General features: G+C 35.5%; 1 protein-coding gene across 1 annotated transcript in view; it reads right to left on the bottom strand.

Annotated features, from left to right (window-relative positions):
• The window catches only part of DNAH7 (dynein axonemal heavy chain 7), a 304763-nt gene that overhangs the window by 194859 nt on the left and 81930 nt on the right, over positions 1-27974 (bottom strand). The window contains exons 14-19 of the mRNA XM_043992176.1: positions 25544-25622; positions 15940-16164; positions 14219-14365; positions 12360-13045; positions 10265-10451; positions 920-1113 (exon numbers count right to left, since the gene is read on the bottom strand). Coding sequence (XP_043848111.1) covers positions 920-1113; positions 10265-10451; positions 12360-13045; positions 14219-14365; positions 15940-16164; positions 25544-25622 — 1518 coding nt within the window. The remainder of the gene's footprint in view (positions 1-919; positions 1114-10264; positions 10452-12359; positions 13046-14218; positions 14366-15939; positions 16165-25543; positions 25623-27974) is intronic.

Here is a 27974-nt window from a genome sequence, read left to right as displayed (position 1 = left end):
TTTAAATATTCACACACAAAACCAAGGTCTTCCATAGAAAAAGATGCCACGGGGGCAGTTAGATGGCACAGTGAATAAAGCACTGGTCCTGGATTCAGGAAGACCTGAGATCAAATCTGGTCTTAGAAACTTGACGCTTACTAGCTGTGTGACCCTGGGAAAGTCACTTAACCCTCATTGCCTGGCCAAAAAAAAAAAAAAAAAAGATGCCACAAATGAAAAGATGTGAACTTGATCATAAACCAGAAATCATTAAAGTCCTTCACACTGTATTAGAGTTGAATCAACTGTTTGGAGGGAGGGGCATATTTTCCAGTTTACTTGCTCTAATGGAGATATAGCCTAGCGTCCCTCACTTTGATGTATAACTAAGAGTTAAGTTAATATGTCTTTTAGATCTGTAAATCCTCTTGGGGGACTTAGAGCAGACACAAACAAGAATTCCCCCCTTGGTTAAGAAAATATGGGTGGGTTTGAGGTAGAAACCTCTGGAGGAAGCACCAACTTGGATGAGATTACAGCTCCATCAAAGCATCTTTTAGATGGATACACAAACATATGTCTATAAAATCAGTCAAGCAAAGTATAAAATTCAGCTGGAAATTTGTTGTTTTAATCTTAATTATCCATATGCCCACTTCAAAGTTTTAGAAACAAGATATATATTTTATGAGTCCGTGTGAAAATATGTGACAAAATTAGAAATTCCAAAAGTGACACTTTTTTAGCAAAGTTAATGATTTAATTAAAATCTAATAATCTATGTTATTTCCATTAAAATGACTTTTTAAAGTTTAGTATCATAGTAGATGACAAAAAAATTTTTTTTAAATCATGGAGTTTGCTGTGTACTTTAAAGCCAAATTATTTTATTAACTTGAATATCAATCATTACATGCACTTCATGAAAACTACTTACCTAGTAGGATCCTTTGTCTCTGACAGAATCTCAAGAAGTTCATCATTGGATAGGAAAAAGAATCTTGGGAAGAACAGACGCTTCTTTTCCAAATATTCATTAAGTCCTTTAAGTATAAGCTCCAAAAATTCATTGCTTTTTTTCAGCTTTGGTAGCATTTTATCTATGGTCACCACTTTTAGAACTTGCTTTTGCTAAATTTTACATTCAATCATCAAATGCAAAAGAAGAATAATTTTAAACTAGTTTTTGATTTTGTACTATTAACAGGGCCAAACTTTAAAAAGTCAATTTGTAAAATAATATACAGAAATGACATTCAATATGGCTTAACATCTCTTTGATTACACCAGGAAAAAGTAATCTTTATTCTTGAACCTCAATCTTGGTGTCTAAACATTCCTTGCTTTAAAGAAATGAATGTGGGGGCAGCTAGGTGGTGTAGTAGATAAAGCACCAGCCCTGGATTCAGGAGGACCTGAGTTCAAATCCAGCCTTGGATACTTGATACTTACTGACTGTGTGACCCTGGGCAAGTCACTTGGCCCTCACTGCCCCATGCAAAAAATAAAGAGATTAAATTAAATTAAATTTTAAAAAAGAAATGAATGTTCTTGAAAAAATAATGTAAGGAAAAAAGGGAATAAGATCCATTCCCTGCTATCTCATGAGGAAGTTTAAAAAAATAACAAAGTATATTTGGAGAAAATTCTAACAAAGTTAGTCCATAAGCATTTGGGTATGGTGATGAAAAGGAAGGTATAATAATAATAATATTGATGATATACATAACAGAAATTATATTTACTTTAATCTTTATTCAGATGTTATCACTGAAAATGTTTTATGATCCTTGCAAATTAATATCAAAGAGTTCTTTACTTTCACAGTGTCCTTTAAAGAAGCATCTATGATATATCACGAAATATTCTGAACCTCAATCTACAGCACTCTTTACTACTAAGCAGAATTTGGTATAAAGTAGGTTTCTCTTAGATAAGCCTTAATTTCACTTAATTTCATTCCCTCAGTAATAGAATGTACGTGCTCTCTCTCTCTCTCTCTCTCTTTCCCCCCCCACCCCGCTCCCTCTCCCTCTTTCTCTCTTTCTCTCTCCACTATTTTGTTTTTCTCTCCATATCACCAGTGGCAACACAGTTCCTAGAATACTGTAGGTACTTAATATTTGCTTATTCAATTAAACTGTATTTAATTTAGTTCCTAAAATTCTAAAATGACTTTTTTCTCACTTTATACAACAGGGCCCCTTTAAGGTAGCATTAGAGCAAAGCTCTATTGTATATTGTTTTCTTTCAAGTGATTCAAACTCACTCAAGCATGAGAAACTGATTTTTTTTAATGTGTTGAGATTTGTGCTAAGAATAACAAATTTGGGTAATATAGAGCATTTGTATTTCACAGAGTATTATTTCTTTGTCCAAATATAAACAATCTAACAACTGGTCTCATGACGTTTTTTAAAACTGCATATTATAATGTAACATATTCATTCCAAGTAAAAGTTGTGTTTAGTTTTCTTTCTTAGCATGTACTGTGTATCACCAGTAAATGCTAAGGGCCCAGTGGACCTTGTGATTCAAAACTCAATATTCACTGCTGGCAAAATGAAGAGATCCTTTTCTAGATGTATTTTGATTCTTTTCACTGGCAAATAAAAGAGATGGCAAAGCAGGCATAACAAATTTCAATATCAATTGAACTATTAATCGATACAGAAGTAGCATATGAGCATATATGACCATGTAGGTCCAATATCAAGATAACTTCCTTGATGGTTTTCAGGAAGATTGCATTACAAATCTAAATAAAATAAATATTTTTATGGTTGAGGACTGAACAATGGTCAATGCCAATATTAAACTAATTTGGTGTTTAAATTTTTGTAGTGACATCTAAGGATGAGGTTTTTAACTAGATAAAAATAATCACCAATTTACTATTTAATGCTTATATATGAATTATCTTTTCTGACAAACTCCTCTCTAAAATATGAGTCACTATATGTTATGTGCATGTCCACAGGAAAGTTGCCTTTATTATCTAATGGTATAACTTGAGAATTTGGTAATTAAACCAAAGAATAAGGCCATTTTCCATTTGTTTCCCTAAAATATTTCCACATAAAATGTATAACATGATTAGCATTAATTATTTTGGAAGATAAACATTTAAAAGACAGTATTTTGTTTATATTTCCTGTTAGTTTTATGCTAAAAAGGCATAAAAAAGGAATCTAACTAAAATTCAATATAAAACCCCCACCAGAGATAGGCCTGAGTTAATATTTAAATGAATGCCTTCTTTTGGATATAGAAACTATGCTTTAATCTCACATTCAAACACCAGAAAGCTGTACTTAGACTGCCATCTTCTGGAAAACCCTGTTTTTATTGTTTTTAAGTCAACTCGCAATTTCTAACTTTAAAAAGCTTCTTTCATATATTTATAACATGTTTTACCTGAGGAAGAAAACAATATTTATTTTAACATTTGTACTTTGTAGCCAATACTTGATACCTCAATAATAGTAATAATAATGACAATAATAACTAAAATTTACATAGTATTTTAAGGTTTGAAAAGCACTGTACACACATATACACACAAACACACATACAAGTGTAATCTCATTTGATCTTCACAACAACCCTGGGAAGTAGGTACTATTATTATTCCCATTTTATAGATGGGGAAACAAAGGCTAAGAAAGGACACCTGATTTGCCCAGGGTCACACAATTAAGAGATGCTGGAGGCAGGAATGAAATTCAAGTTTTCCTAACTCCAAGTCTAATGCTTTTTCCACTGTACTTCCTAGCTTCCTCCCTAATATCAAACCAATTCTTCAAATTCCCTGCAATAAAAATAACATAATAGAAACAAGCTTAGAATAACTAATTACTAAGATGCCAAGGACCCCAAACCATTGAATGATGGAATTCTCAGACCACTAATATAGACATGCACATGATAAAAAAGAAGGGATCAGATTTCATCAGGGGAATGGCAATCACTGACATTGTGACAAATGTGCTTAAACTTCAAGCAACTTGAACACAACTCAATGCATAAGACTCTTCCCAAACATACAGACAAAACTGGGGGCTGCAAACACACTTGCATAAGAAAAACTACCCAGATACCCAAAATCCTAAGTCTCTAATCTGCCCTAGTGAGGTCTCACCAGTATTTCTTGCTCTCCCTCCTTCATTATCAACACACTCAAGTCAACAGCTTTGGTGGAGTCCAGACTGCTGGATTCTACCTCATTTTATATGCTGCCTATAGGCAGCCTTAGAGTAGGAAAGAGGATAATGCCATCATCAGGAGTATTGACAGTAGCTGTTTCCTTCAAACTCTCATAGTTCAAATGCTCTGAGAATTTCATTCATTAAATAGGGGTTGCAAATACAAGTAATAAGATTAGGATAAACTTATTCCTAAGAAGAATTTATTTAGATTGCCTGTAACTCAATGACTTTCATCATCATCATCATCATTGTTATTATTATATGTTTGTTTTAAATTAAATCAGTTAATAGTCTGTATAAATTTGTCTATAGACATAAGAAGCCATAGGAGAATAATAATGGGAAGTAATACTCGGAATCTGTCAAAGAAAGCAAGGACTAGAAACAACATGATGTTTACTGGGATGGTCCCTTTCAAATGCAAATGATATATGTCGACAGAACAACTAAGAAGCTTATATTGTGATTATAGTTTGTCTTTTCTTAAATATCTTATGTTGTTCAAACAACAAACATAGGTCAATACATTATCTTTCAAGAATAATAAAGGCCATAATAAAGGTAACTTCAAATATTTTGTTTATATTACTATATACAACTGCTTTGGATGTAATTGCATATGCTAGAAGATATTCATGCCTACATGAATTATTACTCCATGTTTTCTTTATCTTAGCTATTCATGTTTATTTGCTTAGTAACTAGTGTTATTAATGGATTATTACTCACTTAAATCCAATTCACATCCATATCAAGACATTATTCTCATGATGTCATTAGTGCCCTTTGAAAACAAAGGACAAATAACATACAACAATAACTATAGATATTCTTAGTTGAATAATTTTTGTTGCCTATCTTTATCTGTTTATACATTAAATGTTGACATGCATTTGACACGGGATATTTGTTCCAGACCAGTGATTTCATTAGTGTAGGAAATGTCCTCTCCCAATGGAGATCAGTACCTGTTCTCTAGCACAGAGACTTGGTTGCACCTGGGGGCACTGGGAGGTTAAATAATTTGCCCAAATTTACTAAACTAGTAGGTGTCAGTCCTAGGTTGTGAAACTTAGTGACTAGGAGTATGGTGGTACCTTCAATGGTATATTAGGGAAGTTAGGAAGAAGGAATGACTTGGGAGAAAGATAATGAGTTCAGTTTCATTTAAGTTAAATTTAAGATGTCTATAGGACAATTTACACATAAAGGGTGATTCCATAAGCAGATAAGCATGGAATAATTTATCTGTGAGATCTATGTTTAAGTGAAGACTTTAGGACCAAACAAGATATAGAGAACATTACAAAATGTAAAACAGATCATTTTGATCAGATAAAATTAAAAAGGTTTTGCACAAAACCAATGCAATCAAAATTAAAAGAAAAGCAGAAAACAGAGGAAAATTTGCAACAACTATTTCTGACAAAGGCCTCATTTCTCAGATATATAGAGAACTGAGTCAAATTTGTAAGAATACAAGTCATTCCCCAATTGATAAATGGTCAAAGGACATGAACAGGCAGTTTTCAGACAAAGAAATGCTATCTATCGCCATATGAAAAAATGCTCTAAATCATTATTTATTATAGAAATGCAAATTAAAAGAATGCTGAGGTATAACCTCACCTATCAGATTAGCTAATATGACAAAAAAAGGAAAATAATAAATGTTGGAGAGGATATGGGAAAACTGGGATACTAATGCACTGTTGGTAGAGTTGTGAACTGGTTCAACAATTCTGGAGAGCAATTTGTAACTATGCCAAAAGGGTTATCAAACTGTACATACCCTAACCCTTTGATCTAGCAATACCACTGCTAGCTCTGTAACCCAAAGGGATTTTTAAAAGGGAAAATAACCTATTTGCACAAAATATTTATAGCTGCTCTTTTTGTGGTGACAAAGAAATGGAAATTGAGGGGATGCCCATCAATTGGGGAACGAATGAAAAAGCAGTGGTATATATGATTGTAATTATTGTGCTATAAGAAATGACAAGCAGGATGATTTTGAAAAAACCTGGAAAAACTTACATGAACTGATGAAAAGTGAAGTGAGCAGAACTAGTAGAATGTTGTACACAATAAAAGCAATATTGTTTAATGAAGAATTGTGATTGACTTAGCTGTTCTGAGCAATACAATGGATCCAAGACAATCCCAAAGGACTCATGATGAAGTATGCAATCCACCTCCAGAGAAAGAAGTGATATTGTCTGAATACAGACTGAAGAATGCTATTTTTTGCTCTCTTTTTTCCATTTCTTTCTCTTTTTTGTGTTCAAGTCTTCTTATACAAAATGACTAATATGTAAATATTTTACATGATTGCACATATATAACCTATATCAGATTGCTTACAATCTCAGGGAGTGGCAAGGGGAGGGAAGGATAGAATTTGGAACTCTAAACTTTAAAAAAAATGTTTAAAATTTGTTTTAACATGTAATTGGGGGAAATTATATATATGCATATATATATATACACACACACAGACATACATATATACATGTATATGTATATGTGTGTGTGTATATAATTTTTTTTTTGGTTGGACAATGAGGGTTAAGTGACTTGCCCAGAGTTGCACAGCTAGTAAATGTCAAGTGTCTGAGGCTGGTTTTAAACTCAGGTCCTCCTGAACCCAGGGCTGGGTGCTTTATCCACTGCACCACCTAGCTGCCCGTTGGGAATAAAATATTTTTAAAAACATCTACAGAACATCCTGTTCTACATCTCTAAAAGGCAGTTGAAGATGTAAGACAGAAAGTGGGAAGAGAGGTTAGGGATGGACAAGTAGATTTACAAGTCAACTGCATAAGAGATAATAATTGAAACTATGGGAGTTGATGGGACCACCAAGTGAAATAGGATGAAGGTGAAGAAAACAGGGGCCAAAACAGAACCTTGGGAGACTCCCATTATTAACACACATAAGGTGGAGAAAGACCCACACTAAAGGAGACAGAGGAGTAGGCAGACCCACTGGAAGAAAACCAGGAGAGAACAGCCATCACAAACACCTGGAGAGAAGGAGAATATCAAGGAGAAAACGGTTATCAGCACAAAGGTCAAGAAGAATGAAGACTGTGAAAAGGTGATTAGATTTGGCAATGAAAGGCTTAAAAACTTTGGAGAAAGCAGTTTCAGTTGAATGATGATGTCAGAACCCAGACTACAAAGAGAAGAAAGTGAGAGGACAGGAAATAGAGGCACCTGCAGAAGGCTTTTTCAAGGAATTCAGCCACAAAAGAGAGGACACAGCAAAAATTATTGGGAATAAATAGACCAAGTAAGATTTTTGAGAATGGGGTAGAAATGGACGTGTTTGTAGGAAGTTGGGAAGCTATCTGTAGATGGGGAGACTGAAGATAAATGAGAGAAGGATGATGATGATGATGAAGGGAGCAATCTGCTGCATTCACCTGTGCATGTAGAGGTGTTTGCTTTGGCAAGGAGAGCATGAAACTAGAGACTGGGCCATGAAGTTTGACTCGATGGTCTCAGACTACCTATTCAAAACCTTATTGCATATGAATTAATTCGCTGAACTGTGGTTACTCCTTGAGATCTGCAAAAACCTTTCTGAAGTGCTTTAATTCCCCTTCTCTTCCTCTGCTTACAGATGATTATAGAAATTTACTTCAAGACTCTGGTGTTTCTTTAAGTTGCTCATAATTCTTGATACACAGAGTGTTTTAAAAGCCTTGCTATAAAACTGTGACTGGCCATAATTTCATTGTGACCCAAAGAGGCTACAATGGAGTGAAACGGTGAATGGCTTTTGCTACCCAAAAGCAGTTTCAAACAATTCAGAGTTTTAAAACTTCAGTACAAGACCCAGAGTGTTCTCTTTTGTTTTCTCTATGTAGGAGCTGAGCTGACTGAATGAGGATCTTGCGGTTTTGATTTTATTTGCAAGAGCAAAGGATGTTAGTCACATGACTAGGGACCCTTTACCCTAGACTATACAGGAGTCATGAGTAAACAGATTACAGTGGTCTAAGCAAGCCAGGTAAAAGCAAGACACTTTTCTCAGAGTCAAGCAGCCTCAGGCACTCCTCACTCTTCCTATTTTGAAGCTAGGCTATTTGTGTAGGTCTACCTAAGGGAGAATCAACAACTAATTGGCTAAGGGAGGAGTTGGGAAAAAGTGAACAAGCAGAAATTTCAGAGCTTGTACAGGGGTAGAGAGAACCTTGCAAAGAGTGAGTGTTTCACTTTGCACTTTAAATCTGTAAAACCTGAGAGATGATGCCACCTGCTGGTTTTATGTATTTTTAATTTTTAAAAATGTGTATCCTTTAAATATATATTACATATATACAAACATATAAGTGCATACACACATACATCAGACTTATGAGACTAAAAGATCAGGTCAATTCTCCAGACTATGCCTGGAAATCATTCAGTAAGATGTTTGACAGTTCTTCATTAGATCCTTATTCTTGTGAACAAAATGGAGAAATGTATAATTTATCTTGGAGCTAGAGAGAGCTGGAAAATTTATTAGTCATACATTGCTAGGGGGATAATATGTTTAATAATGGAATTAGGATCTATAAAGATTTGGGGATCAATATAGTAAGATGAACCTTAACAACCGAATCTGATGAGAACAACTAACGATAATAAAAAGAACTATTGTTTTTAAAGCTATAATTAATAGGAATATATAGCAATATACTTGGGTTAAAAATCAATTGCATAAATACAAAATTGAGGGGAAAAGGAGACTGAAAAAAGGTATAGGACCAATGACTGGTGTGGATGAGAAAATGATTTGGACTGCCTCAAGAGACAGTGGATACATCCTCACTGGAGGTTTTCAAGCAAAGGTTAAAGGCTTGTCAGGTATGTTATAAAGGGAATTCTTGTTCAGGTATAGGTTGGATTAAATGGCTTCTGAAGGCTTTTCCAACTCTGAAATTCTGTGATTCTGTAACAAATTGTAACCAAATCCCACCATAAAGTAATAAAACCTGTTCTATCTCAGCTGATTTACCTTCCCTCTAAGATTATCTCTGGGCATCTAGGTGACACAATGGATAGAGCACTAGGCCTGGTGTCAGGAAGACCTGAGTTTCCTGAGTTCAAATGTGCTGTGTGACCCTGAGCAAGTCACTTAACCCTGTTTGCTTCAGTTTCCCCATCTGTAAAATGAACCAGAGAAAGAAATGGCAAACCACTCCAGTATCTCTGCCAAGAAAATCCCAAATAGGGTCACAAAAAAAAAAGAAAGGCAACAGATTTGCTGTCTCATGGGTATTGAATCTGATTGTTTTATTTTTATTTTATTTTTATTTTTTTATGGGGCAATGGGGGTTAAGTGACTTGCCCAGGGTCACACAGCTAGTAAGTGTCAAGTGTCTGAGGCCGGATTTGAACTCAGGTACTCCTGAATCCAGGGCCGGTGCTTTATCCACTGTGCCACCTAGCCACCCAAATTTGATTGTTTTATAACCCTGAGCAAATAAACTTAAGCTCTCAGTGCCTAAGCAAATCCCTATTGGTGAGTTTCAGAGCAGGGATTAATAGAGGAGGGAGTATCCTAAACTGGAGCTTCCTATGCCAGTCTAATTTAAAAAACAAGGATGACAACCACTGAAACAACACCTGATAACAGTAATATGTGTGTGGTAAGTAGTAGTCCTCTTATGCTCTAGTATAGAGTACTATATCTTTCTCAGGAGAAATGACATCAATTATATTGTTATTCAAGATCAGTCTCTTGCTTAGCCTTAATTTGTCAAGCGCATGCTCTTCTCTGTCTCCCTGTCTCTCTCTCCCCTTTCTCCTCTCTGTCACTGTCTCTCTTTCTCTTTCTCTGTCGATACTTACTAATGCCCTTTATATTAGGGACTCAAGTAAGTAGAAATAGCAACATACTTGCGTCATTTTGTTATTATCAGAAGTTTTTTTGTGTTATTGTTTCTTGCTACTGGAGATCCTTAAATTTATGACTAAAACAAATGAGAATGAGATCACATTTTCCTGGTTTATATTACAAAACAAAATTTGCCACTTGAATAGCACAGCCACATTTGTTATTCAGATAATTCCCTTACTTGTATGACAATTTTCATCAGTTCTCTCCACGTTTTATCCACTGTAGTAAATCTTCTGCCTTCCTCAGGCATTTGAGCCATAATGTCAGGAGAACTAAAAATTGGCTCCAAATATAGCCAAGTTGCCTGAACCTTTAGCCATTCATCCAGGATTTCCTGAAGCAGCAATAGTTTGCCTTCCCATTCTCTGTGAATCATAAGTAATAGCTCTTAATAACTTTCTCAAGAAAGAAACAAAAATGATAACATATTCTTTTAAAATGACAAAATTTCAAAGAGCTGAATTATCATTTCTTTATATGGTGGTTTTCAATCCCCACTACTGTATATACATTCAAAGACAATTTACTTGCCTTATTCCACAAAACCTTTTAAAAGTCACACCTATGAGTGGCTATGTACATCTTTTACGATATGTTTCTGTAAGAATAACTTCTCAAATTTATATAGTGTTCTATGGTTTTCCTCCCCTCATGATAGCCTTTGTGACATAGGGAGGACATTTATTTCCTAATCCTATTTTCCAGTTTAGATTAAATGACTAGACTTACACTATATATAGCTTTCTAGATATCATTCATAATATAAAAACCCAAAGCTTCTAATTCTATAGCTGGAAAATATTGATAGAGAAGTACACACTAACTTTTTTTTCTGAGAAAATTATATAATGAGGAGAGACAACCATATCTGGACTCACATCCTCTGACATTTAGTTTGATGTCACATAGACCAGGAAAGCTTAAGTTCTTACCTAACAGACCTCAATTCCCAAGAGGAAATTTGTGATTCAATGAAATTTCATATGATCCTAACTATTTAGGCCTCATCATCATCAATGGGCCTATTCAAAACAATAGAATTACTATTGGATTTTTCAGTCAGTTTTGTTTTAAATATCACAAACTAATCCATCATGATCATGCATTTTAAGGTTATGATTCATCAAGAAATTTGGGATATCCTAAGCTAAAAGAAGCAGATCAATCTGTTAACATTAATAAAATTTATAGCTAGAATAATATTTGTGTTTTATAGATAAAATATCATTCCACATAATTCCATAATTCACATTCAATATGAATTGTGATTCATGTATTTTAGAACCTTAACACCAAAAGAACAGCTCTTAGACACTGCTATATTTAAATTACATTAAGGCATTTTTAAAAATTTTCCCCCAATATTTCCATATTTAACTGCATTTTAATGATGTACTCATCTTCCTCTCCTCCCTTGTTGTTGTTTTTTGTTTTTTTTAAGTGGGGCAATTGGGGTTAAGTGACTTGCCCAGGGTCACACAGCTAGTAAGTGTTAAGTGTCTGAGGCCGGATTTGAACTCAGGTACTCCTGACTCCAGGGCCAGGGCTCTATCCACTACGCCACCTAGCTGCCCCCTCCCTTGTTGTTTTGATAGGAAAATAAGAGTTTGAGCAGGAAACAATCATTAGTTGTTACCTAACCCTTTCTCTGTGCATATAGGTTGCACAGCAGATAGAGTGCTGGGTCTGGAGTCAGAAAGACACATCTTCCTGAGTTCAAATATGGCCTCAGATACTTACTAGCTATGTGACCCTAAGCAAGTTAATTAACTCTATCTGCCTCAGTTTCCTCATTTGTAAAATGAATTGTAGAAGGAAGTGGCAAACCAGTATCTCTGCCAAGAAAATCCCAAATGGGGCATGAAGAGTTGGACACAACTGAAATGACAAAATGCATACAAAAATGTACCGTGTAATAAAACTCACTTCACATTGAGCAATACAAGTTCCTTCTTGAGCAGAAAAGAGCCAGTTGTATAGATGGCAGAATTGCCAAGTACATAACTAAACCGACTGCACTCCTCCTTTAGGTTGTGCTGTCTGGTATATGAGTTACAAAACAATGCTCTCCCTTCATTTATTTAAATTTATTTACATACAGAAATGATCATCTCAAACTGTCCTGGGAAAATCAGGCTGAGTGGGTTTTATTTGCTCTTCTGTTTTAGAATTGTTAGTCATTCAATTCACAATATAAAAACATTAAAATGATACAAACATATTTGAATTATTACAGACATAAGACCTGAAGATCTGGCCGTACATCAACTTACCTCATTTCTTTTTCATAAGGCTTAATGAATGGAGATCCTCGCATAGTCTGTGTTTTAACAATATGGTCATCTAATAACATCTGAATTTCATCCACTGCTGACAAAATGTATGTCCCACTTTCTCTGTAAGGCAGAATGATAAATTCCATTGAATCCCATTCACCAATCATCTTCTCCATGGCCTTTTCAAGTGAATATTCTTTGCTAGCTGCTTCACTAATATTTTCAAATTTGTCCAAGTATGGTTCAAGATCCATTTCTAGAAATGAAGATACAGTTGAGTCTTCTGCTGGTTTTAGGATATAACCAACAATATCGGACATGGCTTCCCAATGTCGGCTCCGCAGACCAGGATTACAAATCACCTGAATAAGGGGAATGTGCTCCTTGAATTCTTCAACTTTTGTTTTTACCCTTTTGGTAATTCCTAATGCATTTGGAGAATCATGGAAACCTTTTTCTAATTTATATAGTGCTCTCCAGTAGTTCCCTACATCTCCTTCTACTTGGTCAGGATTCACCTTGGCATATGGTCCTTCTGTCCAATTTCTAAATTTGTTGCTAAATTCTACAGCCATATCATAGAGACGAAGATAAGGGTTCAAAGTATCTTGGATTTTTTTACGTTGTGGATATATAGATGCTGGCCAACCAAATGCCTCTTCTTCTGCATTAAACTGCTCAATCTGAGAAGACAAACATGAAATATTTTCTAAAAATTAAATTCCCCATGTACTAATTCTTCTAACAGATAATAATTTCAAGATCAGCCTTAACATACTTGAGCTCTTTTCTCAGAATGTTAATACAAAAAAATTAGTAAACTATGGACTTTAAAATAAATTAAGCTAAAAATTTTTAAATTATCAACTCTGTAGACTATACCAAGTAGTAATAGTAGGTGGGATCTATTTAATATGATGAAATTTCAGAAGGATATATACTGTCTTACACCTGAATTTTTAAAATTAACAAGTAAAAGATGGGGTGGGGGATCTAGACAGCAAGAATGAGTCAAGAATTTATCATGATGTGGCATCCAGGAAATTTAATAAAATCTCATGTCACATCGAGAAACACAGTTTCTAAGAATAAGAAGGTGATAGTCCTGTAATTTGCCCTAATTGGACCAGATCTGTTTAGATACAGATGCTTTATTTTAGGGAAGACTAGGACATTTCTAGTAGAGAATAACCAGGATTGACAAAAAGCTGCTAGTTCATGTCATAAAGATCAAATGAAGGAAATGGCTTTGATTAGCCCAAAGGAGAAAAGACTTAAGTGAAGGGGCACATAATGTATGTCTTCAGGTATTTGAAAGAGAGCCAAAGGGGAGAGATTAGACTTGCTCTACTCAGCCCCAGAGAGCAGAGAGAGAGGCAAAGGGTGAAAATTATAAAGAAAAACCGAAAGTTAATTCTGACTATAATAGAACTTCATAACAATTGAGTATTCCAAAGTGAAATGGGCAGTTGCAGAAGGTGAGGCATTCCCTCCTTCCCTCTCCCTCTTGGAGATTTCCAAAGGCTAGATGACCACTTTTCAGATGTGTAGTAGAGATTTCTTTCACAAATGGATTAGACTAGATATAGGTCCTCTCCAAATCTGAAATTGCTTGAATTCATTTTCTAGTCATTAAAACATTTATACTATAAAGTTGTTTTTCTTACACCAACTGACAATTTACAAATTATACCTTTGCTTTTTTTTTATTTAGAATTTTATTTTTTCCCAATTACATGCAAAAACAATTTTAACACCCATTTTAAAAACTTTGTGTTTCAGATTTTCTTCCTTTCTCCCTCCCTGCCCCTCCAAGAAGGCAAGCAATCCAATATAAGTCATACATAAAGTTATACCTTTTCTGCTGCTAAATCCAACTTTCCATTCAGGGCTTGAGCTTTTTTGAGGTATCGATTAATATCTTGAATATCTCCAAATGTGTAAAATTCTTCTACTTGCTTGGCATAACTCTCGAGTTCCTCAACAAATCGCTCACATCGTAACTATTTAAAAATAAAAAAGACACTACTGTTTAAACAAAGTAGAAACCTATATATCTATGCAAATTAAAATTTTCGTAAGTATAACCAAACTCGTTGCTTTTAAAACCCTGTCAGAATCCCAAGAAGGATCAAATGGAAGGGGATTGGCTCCTAAAACAAAACTTTACAAGTCAGGGTCAAAAGTTAGTCCAGTTAAAAAGTAGCCGAGTCCACAAATTTGGAGTTGTTTATTCTATAGAGGGCTGGATTAAGGTTTATATACATATTAACTATGTAAAAAGGAGCTAAGAAAAATTGATATGTAGCTACAGAAATGTTTAGCCTCCTGAAGGAAAGTAGTCTTTTCAGGATATTGTAAAACCACATTGTATTTATGCTGACTAAATAATAAAAAGGTTCTTAATCCATTTGCTAAAGTTCTTCAAGATTCTCTCCTACTCTGTCCCTCTAGTTTACTAAACCAATTTGAATTTATAAAATTTTATTTCTTTATATATATATGCATAAAAAAAATAAAATTTTATAAATATATATTTATATATATTCTATGATTCACACTTCTCACATATTGCATGTCTTTCAATTAGGAAAAATTCACAAGATTTTAGTGTTATATCCTAAAACAAAAAAAAATCAACTTTTGTTAAGATTTTTGCCCCCCTTAAACTTATTTGCTGAAGAAATGCAAAAAAATGCAAAAAGTAAAAACAATGTCAATATTCTAGCTTCATATAGCCTGCTTTGAAAATTTAAATATCAACATCTAAAAAAATTGAAAGAAAAAATGAGGTAAGCTTGTAAGTATTCATTAGAAAGGTAGTCAATTAAAAGTCAGGAAAAACTAGATTTAAATAATAAAATGTTTTACAATTAAATCTCATAATTTAATGGAGGAATTTCTATTTTCTTGGATTCTGGTACACCATTTTTTGTTCTCATCTTTTCGTTTTTCCATAACTTTGCATGATTTGCTGCTTAGTGGCATTCACACATAAGCAGAAAAGAGGAATAAGAGGAAAAAAACCTAAAAGTTATTAATTTCAGAAACTGAATCTGGAATATCACACAAAATACCATGTAGATCTTTCTGCATTGATTAATAATTGCAACTCCACAAGTCTGTGATTCAAAGATACCTTATATAAGTAATATGTAATTTATTCTAATGCTGTTCACTAATTAGAGGCAATGCAATTTTCAGTGACTTACACAAGAATGATTTTTGCATTATGAAATGTAGAATTTAGATAATAGTTGAAAATGGAAATGTTAATTCATACTACAAATTACTATCTTAATAATATGGTCTATCAATTTACAATGTTTTGAGAAATAACTAACTTAAAGAATCAATAGTTGACTGTATTGTTTACATTTCTTTTCTATTCACTCATTAAGCAAAATTGTCCACTTACGATGTGTACTTTGCTAAACTGTGTTGTTTTGGAAAGGAAGCTTGATACCAAAAGAGTAAAAACCTGGTGCTTGCCCTTTAAGAGTTTATAATCTATGAAGTTTACATTATAAACATTTCTCTCAATAATAAAATATTTTTGTTAATTTGCAAAGCAAACCTTAAGTCCATCTTGGTATTGTTCAGTTTTCTCTTTAATTATTTTTCGGTGTTCTTCAAAAATCTCTCCCATTCTCCCATACCATTGAAAAACATTATTATTCAGTCGAATATCAGCTGGAGAGAAGTTGGCACACTCTATCAGAAAAGCAAGGCAATTTTTGGCATCTACCAATTTTTGTCCCAGTTCAATCATATCTGTCGTCTCCACTTTCTGTATATAAGCCTTAGGAGGAAAAATTACAAGTTTTATTTTAACTGATAACTATTTTTATTGCTTAATAAAAATTGCTTACAAAGGTGATCTTTTGAAACAAAAAATAAGAAAGGATTAAAAAAGGAGTTTTGCAAAACTAATCACCATATCAACAGACAATGTGCTTAAGAGTGCTTGCTCTCTGCAAATAATGGAGAAAGTTTCATTTATAACTTGTTCTCTGAGGCCAAATTTGGTCATTATAATTACACAGCAGATATTACATTTAAAATTTTCTCTTATTTTTATTGACCCTTTTTCTTTCATATAACAAATCAGTCAACTAGTCAATAAGCATTTATTAAGCACTTATTAGCTAGTTATTGGTCTAGATGCTAGGGATACAAAGACACAAATTAAACATTTACTGCCACCATGGAGTTTACATTTATTTCTAAATAGATTCCCTCCCTTACCCAGCAATGATTTAAACAGAAGTAATTTATTTCTTTTTAAAACATATTTTGTTTTTCCCCAATTACATATTAAAACAATTGTTAACATTTGTTTTCTTTTTGTTTTGAGTTCTTAAAAAGCATTTTAGTAAAACTAACACAATGACCATTCCTAATAGTATATGTAATATTCTATATCCATAGTCTCCCACCTCTACAAAAAAGGGAGGAAGATAGCAAAGATAGCCAGCAATTATAGAGTTCTTTAAGGTTAACACAGTGCTTTATATATATAATCTCATTTGGTAATCACAACAACTCCAGAGAAGTAGGTGCTATTATTATCCCCATTTTACAGATAAGGAAATAGGCTGAAAGAAGTCCAGTCACTTGCCTGTGGTCACATAGCTATTAAGTGTCTGAGGCAGGATATGAATCCAAGCTATCCTGATTCTTAAGTCCAGTGTTCTACACACTGTACCACCTAACTATCCAATAATTTAAAAGATATCTGTCTAGATGTATTATATTTATATATTAATTCTCATTCCATTTAGTAAGACTAAAAAGGACATGAAATGTACTGTATATAAAGTAACAACAATATTGTAAGATGATCAGTTGTGAAAGACTGCTATTTTCAGCAATACAACAATCCAAGACAACTCTGAAGGTCGTATGATAAAAAATGTGATACATCTCCAGAGAAAGAACTAATGGTATCTGAATACAGATTGAAGCACAACTTTTTTTTTTCTTTTTCTTTTTTTTTTTGGTGGGGCAATGAGGGTTAAGTGACTTGCCCAGGGTTACACCACAGCTAGTAAGTGTCAAGTGTCTGAGTACAGATTTGAACTCAGGTCCTCCTGAATCCAGGGCCAGTGCTCTATCCACTGTGCCACCTAGCTGCCCCCTAAAGCATAATTTTTTTAGTTCATTTTTCTTGAGTTATATTATCTGTTTTCTTTTACAACCTGACTAATATGTAAATGTTTTGCATGACTATACATGTGTATGACTTATATTAAATAGCTTGCTTTCTTAGGAAAGGGGAGGGAGCAAAGAAGAGAATTTGGAGCATAAAGTTTCAAAAATGTATGTTAAAATTGTTTTGCATATAACTGGGGAAAATTCTAAATAAAGGAGGAAAAAAGGAGTAAAAAGTACAAAAATCTCAATCTAAATAAGTGGATAAAATAGAGCGCTTAGAAAGATTTACAAAAAAAACCCCATCAATTCAGGACTTAACTATTCTTTCTCTTAATATTATAACCAAATGAAAATGAAAAAAATCAGCTAAATAACCAGTAGGGTCAGCAAATTTGACTGTTAACAACTTATCTTCCATTAAAGTAAATGATTTTTCATCAAATTAAAAAAAAACTGATGAGTTGTTTTGCAAATGTAGGAACATTATGTAGACCTAGGAAAAAATTTTCAAAAATACTGCATATGATGTTTCCCAGTTCTTACAAAGGTTGCTATGTTCAATAGGAATACAAGTAAAAGAAGTGAAAGCTACTCACTCAGCTGTTACTAATGGTATCTCCAGTATATTTCTGAGAATTTAGGTCACTTATATGACACCCTTCCAATCTATAATCCATTTTCCCAAAGGAAGATAGATTAAAAGTTATGGTTTTAAGTTACCTCACTCTGGAGCCACATATGTAAGTCACAAAACCAAAAGATGATAGAGTGGAAACAGTGCAATCAATTTTCTATCAAAACCACCCATCTAGAAAATGCAACACATCGAGTCCTGCTCAGGAAATGCAAGAAAATGACTGAGTCATTTTTCTGGCCCTGGTGCACATAGGGAGATAGGGAGACCTTCAGTGGGGTACAAACCCTTTGAATAGGGGACTGAATAAATTCTGCCGAAGGTTGGACAAGATGAGGTCCCAGACTCACAAAGAGGGGGCTGATGCTGCTCAGAGAGCAGGAAGAGTGCCAACTGATAGCTCTGTCACTAGTTGTGTGGTGCTGGGTCACAGATTAAGGGCAGACTGAGGAGAGGAACCTGAATCTAGGGGTGCCAGCCCATTGTGGTCCCAGCCCATAGATGTATCCTGACCAAGGACCAGCTATAGAAACAAGTAGTAGCTCCACGCCTGGGAGTGAAGTGGTATCTCAGATCTACTCCCCAACACAGTCTGAAGCCCAAAGAAGGAGGCAAAGGGCCCCAGTCAGAAGTGAACTTGTAGTTTCATCATTCTGAACCTGCAGAATTTTCCAGTTTGCTGAGGATGGATGAGTCCAGCAGCAGTCTACTATATTTCCAACCAAGGGGAAGTCCAAAGTTGTATTGCTCATACTCAAACCAAGGTCAAGAATTGACAGAGCTCAGACCAAGTGGGCAATGCTCATATTTTACTCTAGATCACAGCACTCTGGATGCTCTGAAAGCTTACAGATCACCCACTTGAGCCCGCGAGATCATAGAATAGCACAATATTCAATTCATGAAAAAAATAGTTACTGGAACCAAGAGGACAGAAAATAAAACTAATAAGCACGGCCAAGCCATTCTCTCCCGAAGTGTAGAGAGCCTGGCCTTAACATACAATCAGAAGTCAGGAAATAAGTGTGGAAGAATAAGCAAACAAAAAAAAATGCTCAAGAAAAAAACCCAGAAGAAGAAAATGACTGAAAAGGATGAAGCAAAAAAAAAAAATTTTAAAGAGCTATAATAATTTTATAAATGAAACGAAAGGCCTAGACTAGAAGAAGAAAAAAAGGATAATAAAAGAGCTGGGGGGGGAGAAATTAGAAAAAAATGAGTTATGAAAGACAAAATTGGAAAGTGAATAAACAGTTTGACACAAGAGTTGTATATAAATCCTAACCTGGGTAAAAGCCTCCCCCCATATTAGAATACACCAAATAAAAGTTAATGACTCCATGAAGCCCTAAAAATATTAAAATAGGAAAAGTAAGGTATTTCATGTAAAGACTGATGTGCAAAACAGAAGACAGAATTTAAAAATCATTTAACTACCTGAAATCCATAACAAAAAAGAAGCTAGACATACTATTTCAAGGAATATTAGGTGCTCACGTCTCTTAGAACCAGACGGCAAAGTGAAAATAGAAAGAATCCACCAATCACCTCCTGGAACCCCAAAATGAAAACTCCCAGGAACATTATAACCAAAATCCAGAACCTCATTCAAAGAAAAAATACTGCAAGTAGCCAGAAAGAAGGAATTCAAATACTGAAAAGCCACAAGATCACACACGATTTAACAACTATAAAGAATTATAAAACTTGAAATCTCATATTCCACAAGACAAAGGATATAGATGTACACCTAGAAGTGCCCAGCAAAGTTGAATGTAATCCTATACAGGAAAAAATAGATATTTAATGAATTCAAGACGTCCAAATATTCTTGATAAAAAGACTAGAGCTATATACAAATTCTGAAACATAAACATAGTAGTGAAAAGAAACAAAAATGTTAAGTATGAGCAAGCAATCATAAGAGACTAAACAAAAATGAGTAGTTTTCTTTCTGGATCATCCTCAGAATCTTATCATCAGGTGTCACAGAGGGAACCTAATAAGACAGAGAGCCTGTGAGGTTTGTTTGTTTTAATGTTTTGATGCCCTTAAAGAAGGAAAGGAAAGGGAAGAGGAAAGGAATATATTAGGAGGAAAAAGTAGAGAAAGAGTAGGGGAAATTTTCTCATAATTTTGGTGCACAAGTAAAAGACTATATGTGAGGAAATAATGAGGTTCTGGGAGACCAGGAGAGCTTTGCATGACCTTTCTTAAGGCCAGCCCAGAGTCAGGAGAATTTCAAAGGAAATGTAGATTGACCTTCCTGACTACCTAAAGGAAGGTAACTCAGCTAGACTACCCTCAAGTCATACCAATCAATGGATTTGAATGTTGCTAGCTAATTAGCTTTGAGCGGTGTGAAAGGACCGCCTCTCCTCTACTTCAGGGAGCTTACACTCACATGCTCTCTTGGTTGGGGACACTGAAGGAGGTAGGTAACCTGCTCACTTTCTCTCCCCTCTATCCTATTTATGTAGAGCTCCTGAACTTTCAGAGCCATGTGTTCTATCTTTACTAATATTTAATACGCTTTAATGCTTAATGCCCAAAACTGGTGCTATAGCCTCTAATTTCTAAGTAACAATATATTAGAAACCCTAAGTTCCCTAAAACCTAGAACAGAGACAGGCACCCCCATAAATTTTCTTTTTCTTTTTTTTTTTAAATTGAGGCAATTGGGGTTAAGTGACTTGCCCAGGGTCACACAGCTAGTGTCAAGGGTCGAAGGCCAGATTTGAACTCAGGTCCTCCTGAATCCAGGGCCGGTGCTTTATCCACCGTGCCACCTAGCTGCCCCCCCCCATAAATTTTCAAATGACACATATACAATTAAAGGAAGTGGTAGGGGGAGTAGATATCACTTGAACTTCACTTCCATCTGAGTTGGTCAAAAAAGGTAAGATACATAGACTCAGCTGGGTTTGGAAATACATTTCATTCAATGAGGAAATGAAGGAGAAGGGAGTAGGGAAGGAAGGGAATAAGAGAGAGCAGATTAAGGGGGGATTAATCCTAAATAAAACAAACTCTAGAGAATTGGTCATGAAGAGAGAAATTTAAAAGGAAATATGGAAATGATAAGCACCTGTAAGTGGGCTCTAGGCAAGGGAAAAAAAAGAAGTACAGGAGATCAGGAACATACTGCAACAAACCTAGAACACTGAAGCTGAGCACACTGCTTCTTTCTCAATACTCTCTTCTTTATTGAGGGGTAGGAAACTCTGATTAGATGGATGACCAACCATGATTCTGTGAGAATCAGAGCTCTTCCCTGAGGAGAAAGCATATGATTTGGCATCCACATGTGACTTGGTGTCCAGAAGTTATATCTCTAGAACCGCCTATAGTCATATCAATCAAAGCTACCAGCCAATTAGCTTGGAGCTATGTGTGTGGATGGCCCTGCTTCCTGTTTCACAGAGGGCTTCTGGGGGAAGCCGCTGACAATTGGTCTCTCTTTCGTTCGGACTTTGGCTGGGCAGCAGAGAGACAGAGAAAAAGGAGGGGCTCTTTTAGTCTGGGATTTTGGGTGTAGTGGCAGAACTTCACGTGGACTGCTAGGAAAAGCAAGGGTTTCTCTCTGGCTATCCCACATAGATCTAAGCTAGGGTTTTCTACATGATCTCTTTTCACTAACTTCTAATACACTTTAATAAATACTTAAAAGCCTGAACTCTTGCTGAATTTAGCAGTAAATCTTTTTTTTTTTTTGCCAACAATGAGTTCACATTTATTGAGGTGCAATACAGTTGCAGAACACACAGCCACGCTCCCTGCCCTCAAGGGGCTTACAGTCTAAGGAGACAACAAACCAGTAATTGTTTGGGGTAGGGGGTGGTTTTCTGTGGCTTGGATGGCGCTTTGGGGCTGGGGGATGGGGAACTCCACCCGCCCTCCCCTTGCTGAAAGAAATGGAGAACTCAAGAGAGCAGAAAAAGCCTGGTCAAGGCCTAGCAAGCCAAAGCAGAGGGAGGGGAGGGGAGGGCAGGGGAGAGGAGCAGAGGGAAGACCACGGGGTACCAGGGGGCACTGGCTCCTCCCGTCCGTGGCCAGGCAGCCTCTGGGAGGCGCGAGGCCCACCCAGGATGATGAGAAGGTCCCGCTGCAGAGTCTGTGGGGCCCAGGGCAGAGGAGGGGGCTGCACCATTTAGCAGTAAATCTTAGCCAGTTTCCCCCAAAAACTGGGAGGGCAGGTTAGGACCCACATTAGATTTTAAACATCACAACTCTAAAAGACTCATGATGAACCATGCTACCCATCATCTAATAGAGAGGTGATGGACCCAGGGTGAATACTTTTTTGAACATAGCCAGTACAGGGATTTGTTTTGCTTGACCATGCATGTTTGCCACACAGGTTTTATTTTCCTTTCTTTTTCAATGGGAAGGAGGAAGAAATGTAAGAGCAAAAAAGGAGATTATCATCAATTTAAAAATGAAGTTTAAAAAAAGGGATGTAGGTTAAGGTAAGACTAGAAAGGAAACAGTTACATGGAAAAAATCTCGACAGCAAGCAAATCCGATTAAAGGTCTCATTTTAAGATACATAAATAAGTTATTGAAAGTTACAGTAATAAGAGCCATTCCCCAATAGATAAATGGTCAAAGGACATGAACAGATAGTTTTCAAATGTAGAAATATAAGCTATCAATAACCATTTGAAAACTGCTCCAAATAAGCTAGCTACTAACACAATGTGATAATCTTAGTTGTTGTTAAATCATTTTTCAGTCATGTCCAACTCTTCATGACCTTATTTGGGCTTTTCTTGGAAAAGATACTAGGTAAAAGATACTAGAGTTATTTAACAAAGTAGAACCAAATGAATTTTCTAATAAAAAATGTATTTGCTTGGTGTCCATTTTCAAGAACCTGAAGTTCTACTACCTTTGACTTGGTGATTTTTTTCTTTTTCATTTCATGGGTGTAGTTCTAATTCTGTTATTCTTGTTTTACATGTATATGTCACAGGATCATGTATATGTAAAATAAATTCTCTCTCCTGGCTATATTTTCCAGGTCAATTGTTTTTCCAATGAGATATTTCACACTGTCTTCTGTTTTCTCATTCATTTGGTTTTGTTTTGTTATTTCTTGATTTTTTCATAGAGCCATTAGATTCCATTTGTTAATTTTTAAGGAATAATTTTCTTCAGTGAGCCTTTGTACCTCCTTTTCTATTTGGTGAATTCTACATTTTAAGGAGGTTTTTTTTTTCCCTTCAGTGAATTTCTGCGCCTCTTTTTCCATTTGGCCAATTCTGCTTTTCAAGGCATTCTTCTCCTCGTTTTCTTTTTTTTGTACTTCTTTTACTATTTGGCCTAGCTTGTTTTTGTTGTTTTTGTTGTTGTTGTTGTTTTAATTTTTTAAATTTTTTTAAAATTTTGTTTTCATATGATTTTTAGTTCCAAATTTTTCTCCCACCCTCCCTTCTTCCTCCCCAAGACAGAAAGCAATCTGATATAGGTTATATATGTACAATCACATTAAATACATTTCTGCATTAGTCATGATGTGAAAAAAGAATCAGAGTACAAGAGAAAAAAACTCAAAAAAAGAAGGAAAAAAAATCCCCAAAGTAGAAACAATACGGTTGAATCTGCATTCAGAATCCACAGTTCTTTTTCTGGATGTTGAAAACATTTTCTATCATGAGTTCTTTGAAACTGTGTTGGATCATTGCACTGCTGAGAAGAGCCAAGTCTATCACAGTTGATCATCACACAATGTTGTAGTTACTGTGTACAATGTTCTCCTGGTTCTGCTCCTCTCAGTCAGCATCAGTTCATGTAAGTCCTTCCAGGTTTCTCTGAAATCCTCCTGTTCATCATTTCTTACAGCACAATAGTATACAGTCATATACCACAACTTGTTTAGCCATTCCCCAATTGATGGGCATTCCCTCAATTTCCAATTCTTTGCCACCACAAAGAGAGCTGCTATAAATATTTTTGTATATATGGGTCCTTTTCTCTCTTCTATGATCTCTCTGGGATACAAACCTAATAGTGGTCAAAGGGTATGAATGGTCCCATAGCCCTTTGGGTATAGTTCCAAATTGCTCTCCAGAATGGTTGGATCAGTTCACAGCTCCACCAACAATGCATAGTGTTTCAATTTTTCCACAGCTTCTCCAAGATTTATTATTTTCCTTTTTTGTCATATTAGCCAATCTAATAGGTGTGAGGCGGTACCTCAGAGTTGTTTTAATTTGCATTTCTCTAATCAATAGTGATTTAGAGCATTTTTTCATATGGCAATAGATAGCTTTGATTTCTTCATCTGAAAACTGCCTGTTCATATCCTTTGACTATTTATCAATTGGGGAATGACTTGCACTCTTATAAATTTGATTGAATTCCCTATATATTTTATAAATGAGGCCTTTATCAGAAATATTGGCTGTAAAAATTGTTTCCCAGCTTTCTGCCTCCCTTCTAATTTTGGCTACATTGCTTCTGTTTGTACAAAACCTTTTTAATTTAATGTAATCAAAATTATCCATTTTACATTTCATAATATTCTCTCTCTCTCTTGTTTGGTCATAAATTGTTTTCCTCTCCATAGATCTGAGAGGAAAACTACTCATTTCTCTCCTAATTTACCTGTGCCTTTATATCTAAATAACGTACCCATTTTGACCTTATTTTGGTATATGGTGTAACATGTTGGTCTATGCCTAGTTTCTGATAATATTTTTTTTCCTTCTTTCACCCTATTCTTCCTGACCAGTGTTTTGCTTCTGACCACTGCCTCCCTCAATCTGCCCTCCCTTTTATCAGCCACCCTTCCTTTTCTTTCCCCTTTTCCCCCTTGCTTCTATCCTCCCTTCTATCAATACCACCCTTTCCTCCTTATCATTTTGTTTCCTTAAAGAGTAAGCTAAGTTTCTTTATACAAATGGGTGTATATGTTATTCTCTCCCAGAACCAAATCTGATGAGAGTAAGTTGAAACAATGCTCACCCCTCCCTTCTTTCCCTCTATTGTAATGGGTTCTTTTTGTGCCTCTTCATATGATGTAATTAACCCCATTCCACCTCACCGTTCCTCTCCTCCCCCTAGTCTCCTTTTATTCTGCCCCTTAAGTTTCTTTATATCATCACATCAAAGTCAGTTTAATAACAATACCTTAATGGAGATACAGATCCCAAAGAGTTAAAAGTATTATCCTCCCTCATAGGGATGTAAACCATTTAACCTCATTGAACAACCTCCCCCTCCTCCCTCTACCTCACAATGACAAAAGTTATGTATGTTACAAAATTCTAGATAAGCAAGAGCAACCATTATATAGAAACCAAATGCAGCATTACTCAAAGACTAGATCTTTGCTTTAAAATAATCTTGTCACTTCTTTAAGTACAAAAATGTATAGAATGTATACCTTTAATTCCATTAGTTCTGCTGTATTTGGAGGTGTGCTAAGAGCTTTTTCTGCTATCATCTCAAATTCCTCACACAATCTGAAATGTAAGAAACCATTAATCTTACATATTTATCCATTGAAAAATCATATTTGAAGACAAAATATCAATGTAATGATTAATATGTAAAAATTCAACCATTAAGTATCTAGGTGGAAGAGTTTAAAAAATAGTTTTGTATTTTTCAGCCCAGTGCGCCTAGAAAATGGTAGATAACCTCAAATAGGCTTTCACCACTGCACACCAATCCTTCTCCTCTCCTCCTTTATTGACTCTAACTTAATTAAAGGAGCAACTTTTTGATTATTTTGATTTAATTAAACAGCAACTGTTTTAAAGCCCTATTTCTCTCTTCTCTGCTAAAACCTCCTCCACTGCACATGCTAATAGCAAATATCCTATCCTCCTATTCACTACCCATCTGATTACTACTGTCCCTTTGCTGTGTTTCTTCCAGTTTGCTGAGCTTCTCAGCAACATCAACCATCTGGTAAGAAGAGAGAAGGTAAACTTATTTCTCACTAATGCCAATCTCTCTAAATGAGGGGTTCATAAGCTTTTTTTGGGTTATGGACCACCACCCCCCCCGCCTTTGGCAGCCTGGGGAAGCCTATAGATGCCTTCTCAGAATAATGTTTTCAAATGTATGAAATAAGATACAAAGGATTACAAAAGAACCCAATTACATTGTAAAAATATTTTTAAGTGGTGGTTCCAAATTGCAGTTTCCGGGCATTCATTTAAGATGCTAGTTCTTGTTACTTTGGTAGTCTTCTTTAATTCAGGTAAACACGACAAACAAGCTTAGATCTCTTTAATTCTAAAAAAGTAGGTGGCACAGTGGCTAGAATACCAGACTTGAATGCAGAAAGACTCATTTTTCATGAGTTCACATTTGGCCTCTGACACTTACTAGCTGTGTGACCCTTGGAAAGTCACTTAACCCTGTTTACCTCAGTTTCCTCATCTGTAAAATTAGCTAGAGAAGGAAATAGCAAACCATTCTAGTATCTTTGTCAATAAAACTTCAAGTGTAGTCACAAAGAGTCGGATATGACAAACTATTGAACAATAATTTCCTTGACTTCCTATACCATCTAGTTATTGTCCTATCTCTGCACCTTCACTTCTCAAACTTCTTGGAAAAGTTCTTGTCAAAGTTATTGATACTCAATAATTCCCCTTCCTGACTAATCATCCAGACCTCAGTCCCTTAGAATATGCCCTCTGCAACCACTAGTCTACTGAAACTGGTTTCTCCAAAGGTCATCAATCCGTTCCTAATCACCAAATAGAAAGCCTAGTTCTCTTCTCTGACCTCTTCAGACCTTACCATTTTGGACTAAAACTTCTACTGTCCCATTTTCCTTGACTTCAGAGATACTACACTTTCCTGGTTCTCCTCCCTCCTTTTTAATTCCTCCTTATGTTTTCTTCACTCATTCCTCATCCTTTTTGAAACCACTTAAAGTGAGTTTTTTATAAGAGTTTGTACTTGGCTGTTTCCTTTTATATATATCTATATCTATATCTATGTCTATATATATGCTCCAGTGCAATTTAATTTATTCCCAGAGCTTCAGAACTTCCACACAGATAACCTTTCAATTTTATATTATAGTCCATGAATCTTTTGAGTTCGAGAATTCCACCTCTCTCCTGAACCCTAGGTCTACATCATTGATTTGTCAAACATCTCTTCCTGGATGGGATGTCCCATAATTATCTCAAACTCAACATGGCCAAAACAAAAAACAAAACAAAACTTTTCCTTCATACCTATCCCCTGCTTCTAACTTCACTATTTTTGTTAAGGATATTTCCTCTCTCTCCCCGTCTCCCTCCCTTCCTCTATCTGGCTCTCCTTCACTCCCTGGCCCCCCTGACATCCACATCCCCTATCTCTACTCACCTGATTACCACCCTTATCACATCTTTCCATTGAAAAAGCTACCTAGGGGGCAGCTAGATGGCACAGTGGATAACGCACCAGCCCTGGATTCAGGAGGAACTGAGTTCAAATTCGACTTCAGACACTTGATACTTACTAGCTGTGTGATCTTGGGCAAGTCACTTAACCCTCATTGCCCCACAAAAATAAAAAGAAAAATAATTTAAAAAAAGAAAAAGCTGCCTAATTAGTCTGTCTTTCTCCAGTCTCTCCCTTTCCCAATCCATTCTCCATAGAGCTGCTGGCCAGAGACAGAGAGAGAGAGAGAGAGAGAGAGAGAGAGAGATTCCTAAAGCACAGATCTGACCATGTCAACCCCTCTGTTCAAGAAATTCCTATTATCTCTAGGATAAAATGCAAAATCCTATTTTTTTGAAGGTCTTCATGGCCATACTCTATTTCCCATATAGATCGATATCACATTCTCCTATAACCATTAA

This window comes from Dromiciops gliroides, chromosome 3 (assembly GCF_019393635.1).
Source record: "Dromiciops gliroides isolate mDroGli1 chromosome 3, mDroGli1.pri, whole genome shotgun sequence".
NCBI lineage: Eukaryota > Metazoa > Chordata > Mammalia > Microbiotheria > Microbiotheriidae > Dromiciops > Dromiciops gliroides.
Note: the sequence above shows the minus strand (reverse complement) of the source record. Positions and strands in the feature narration are given on the sequence as shown.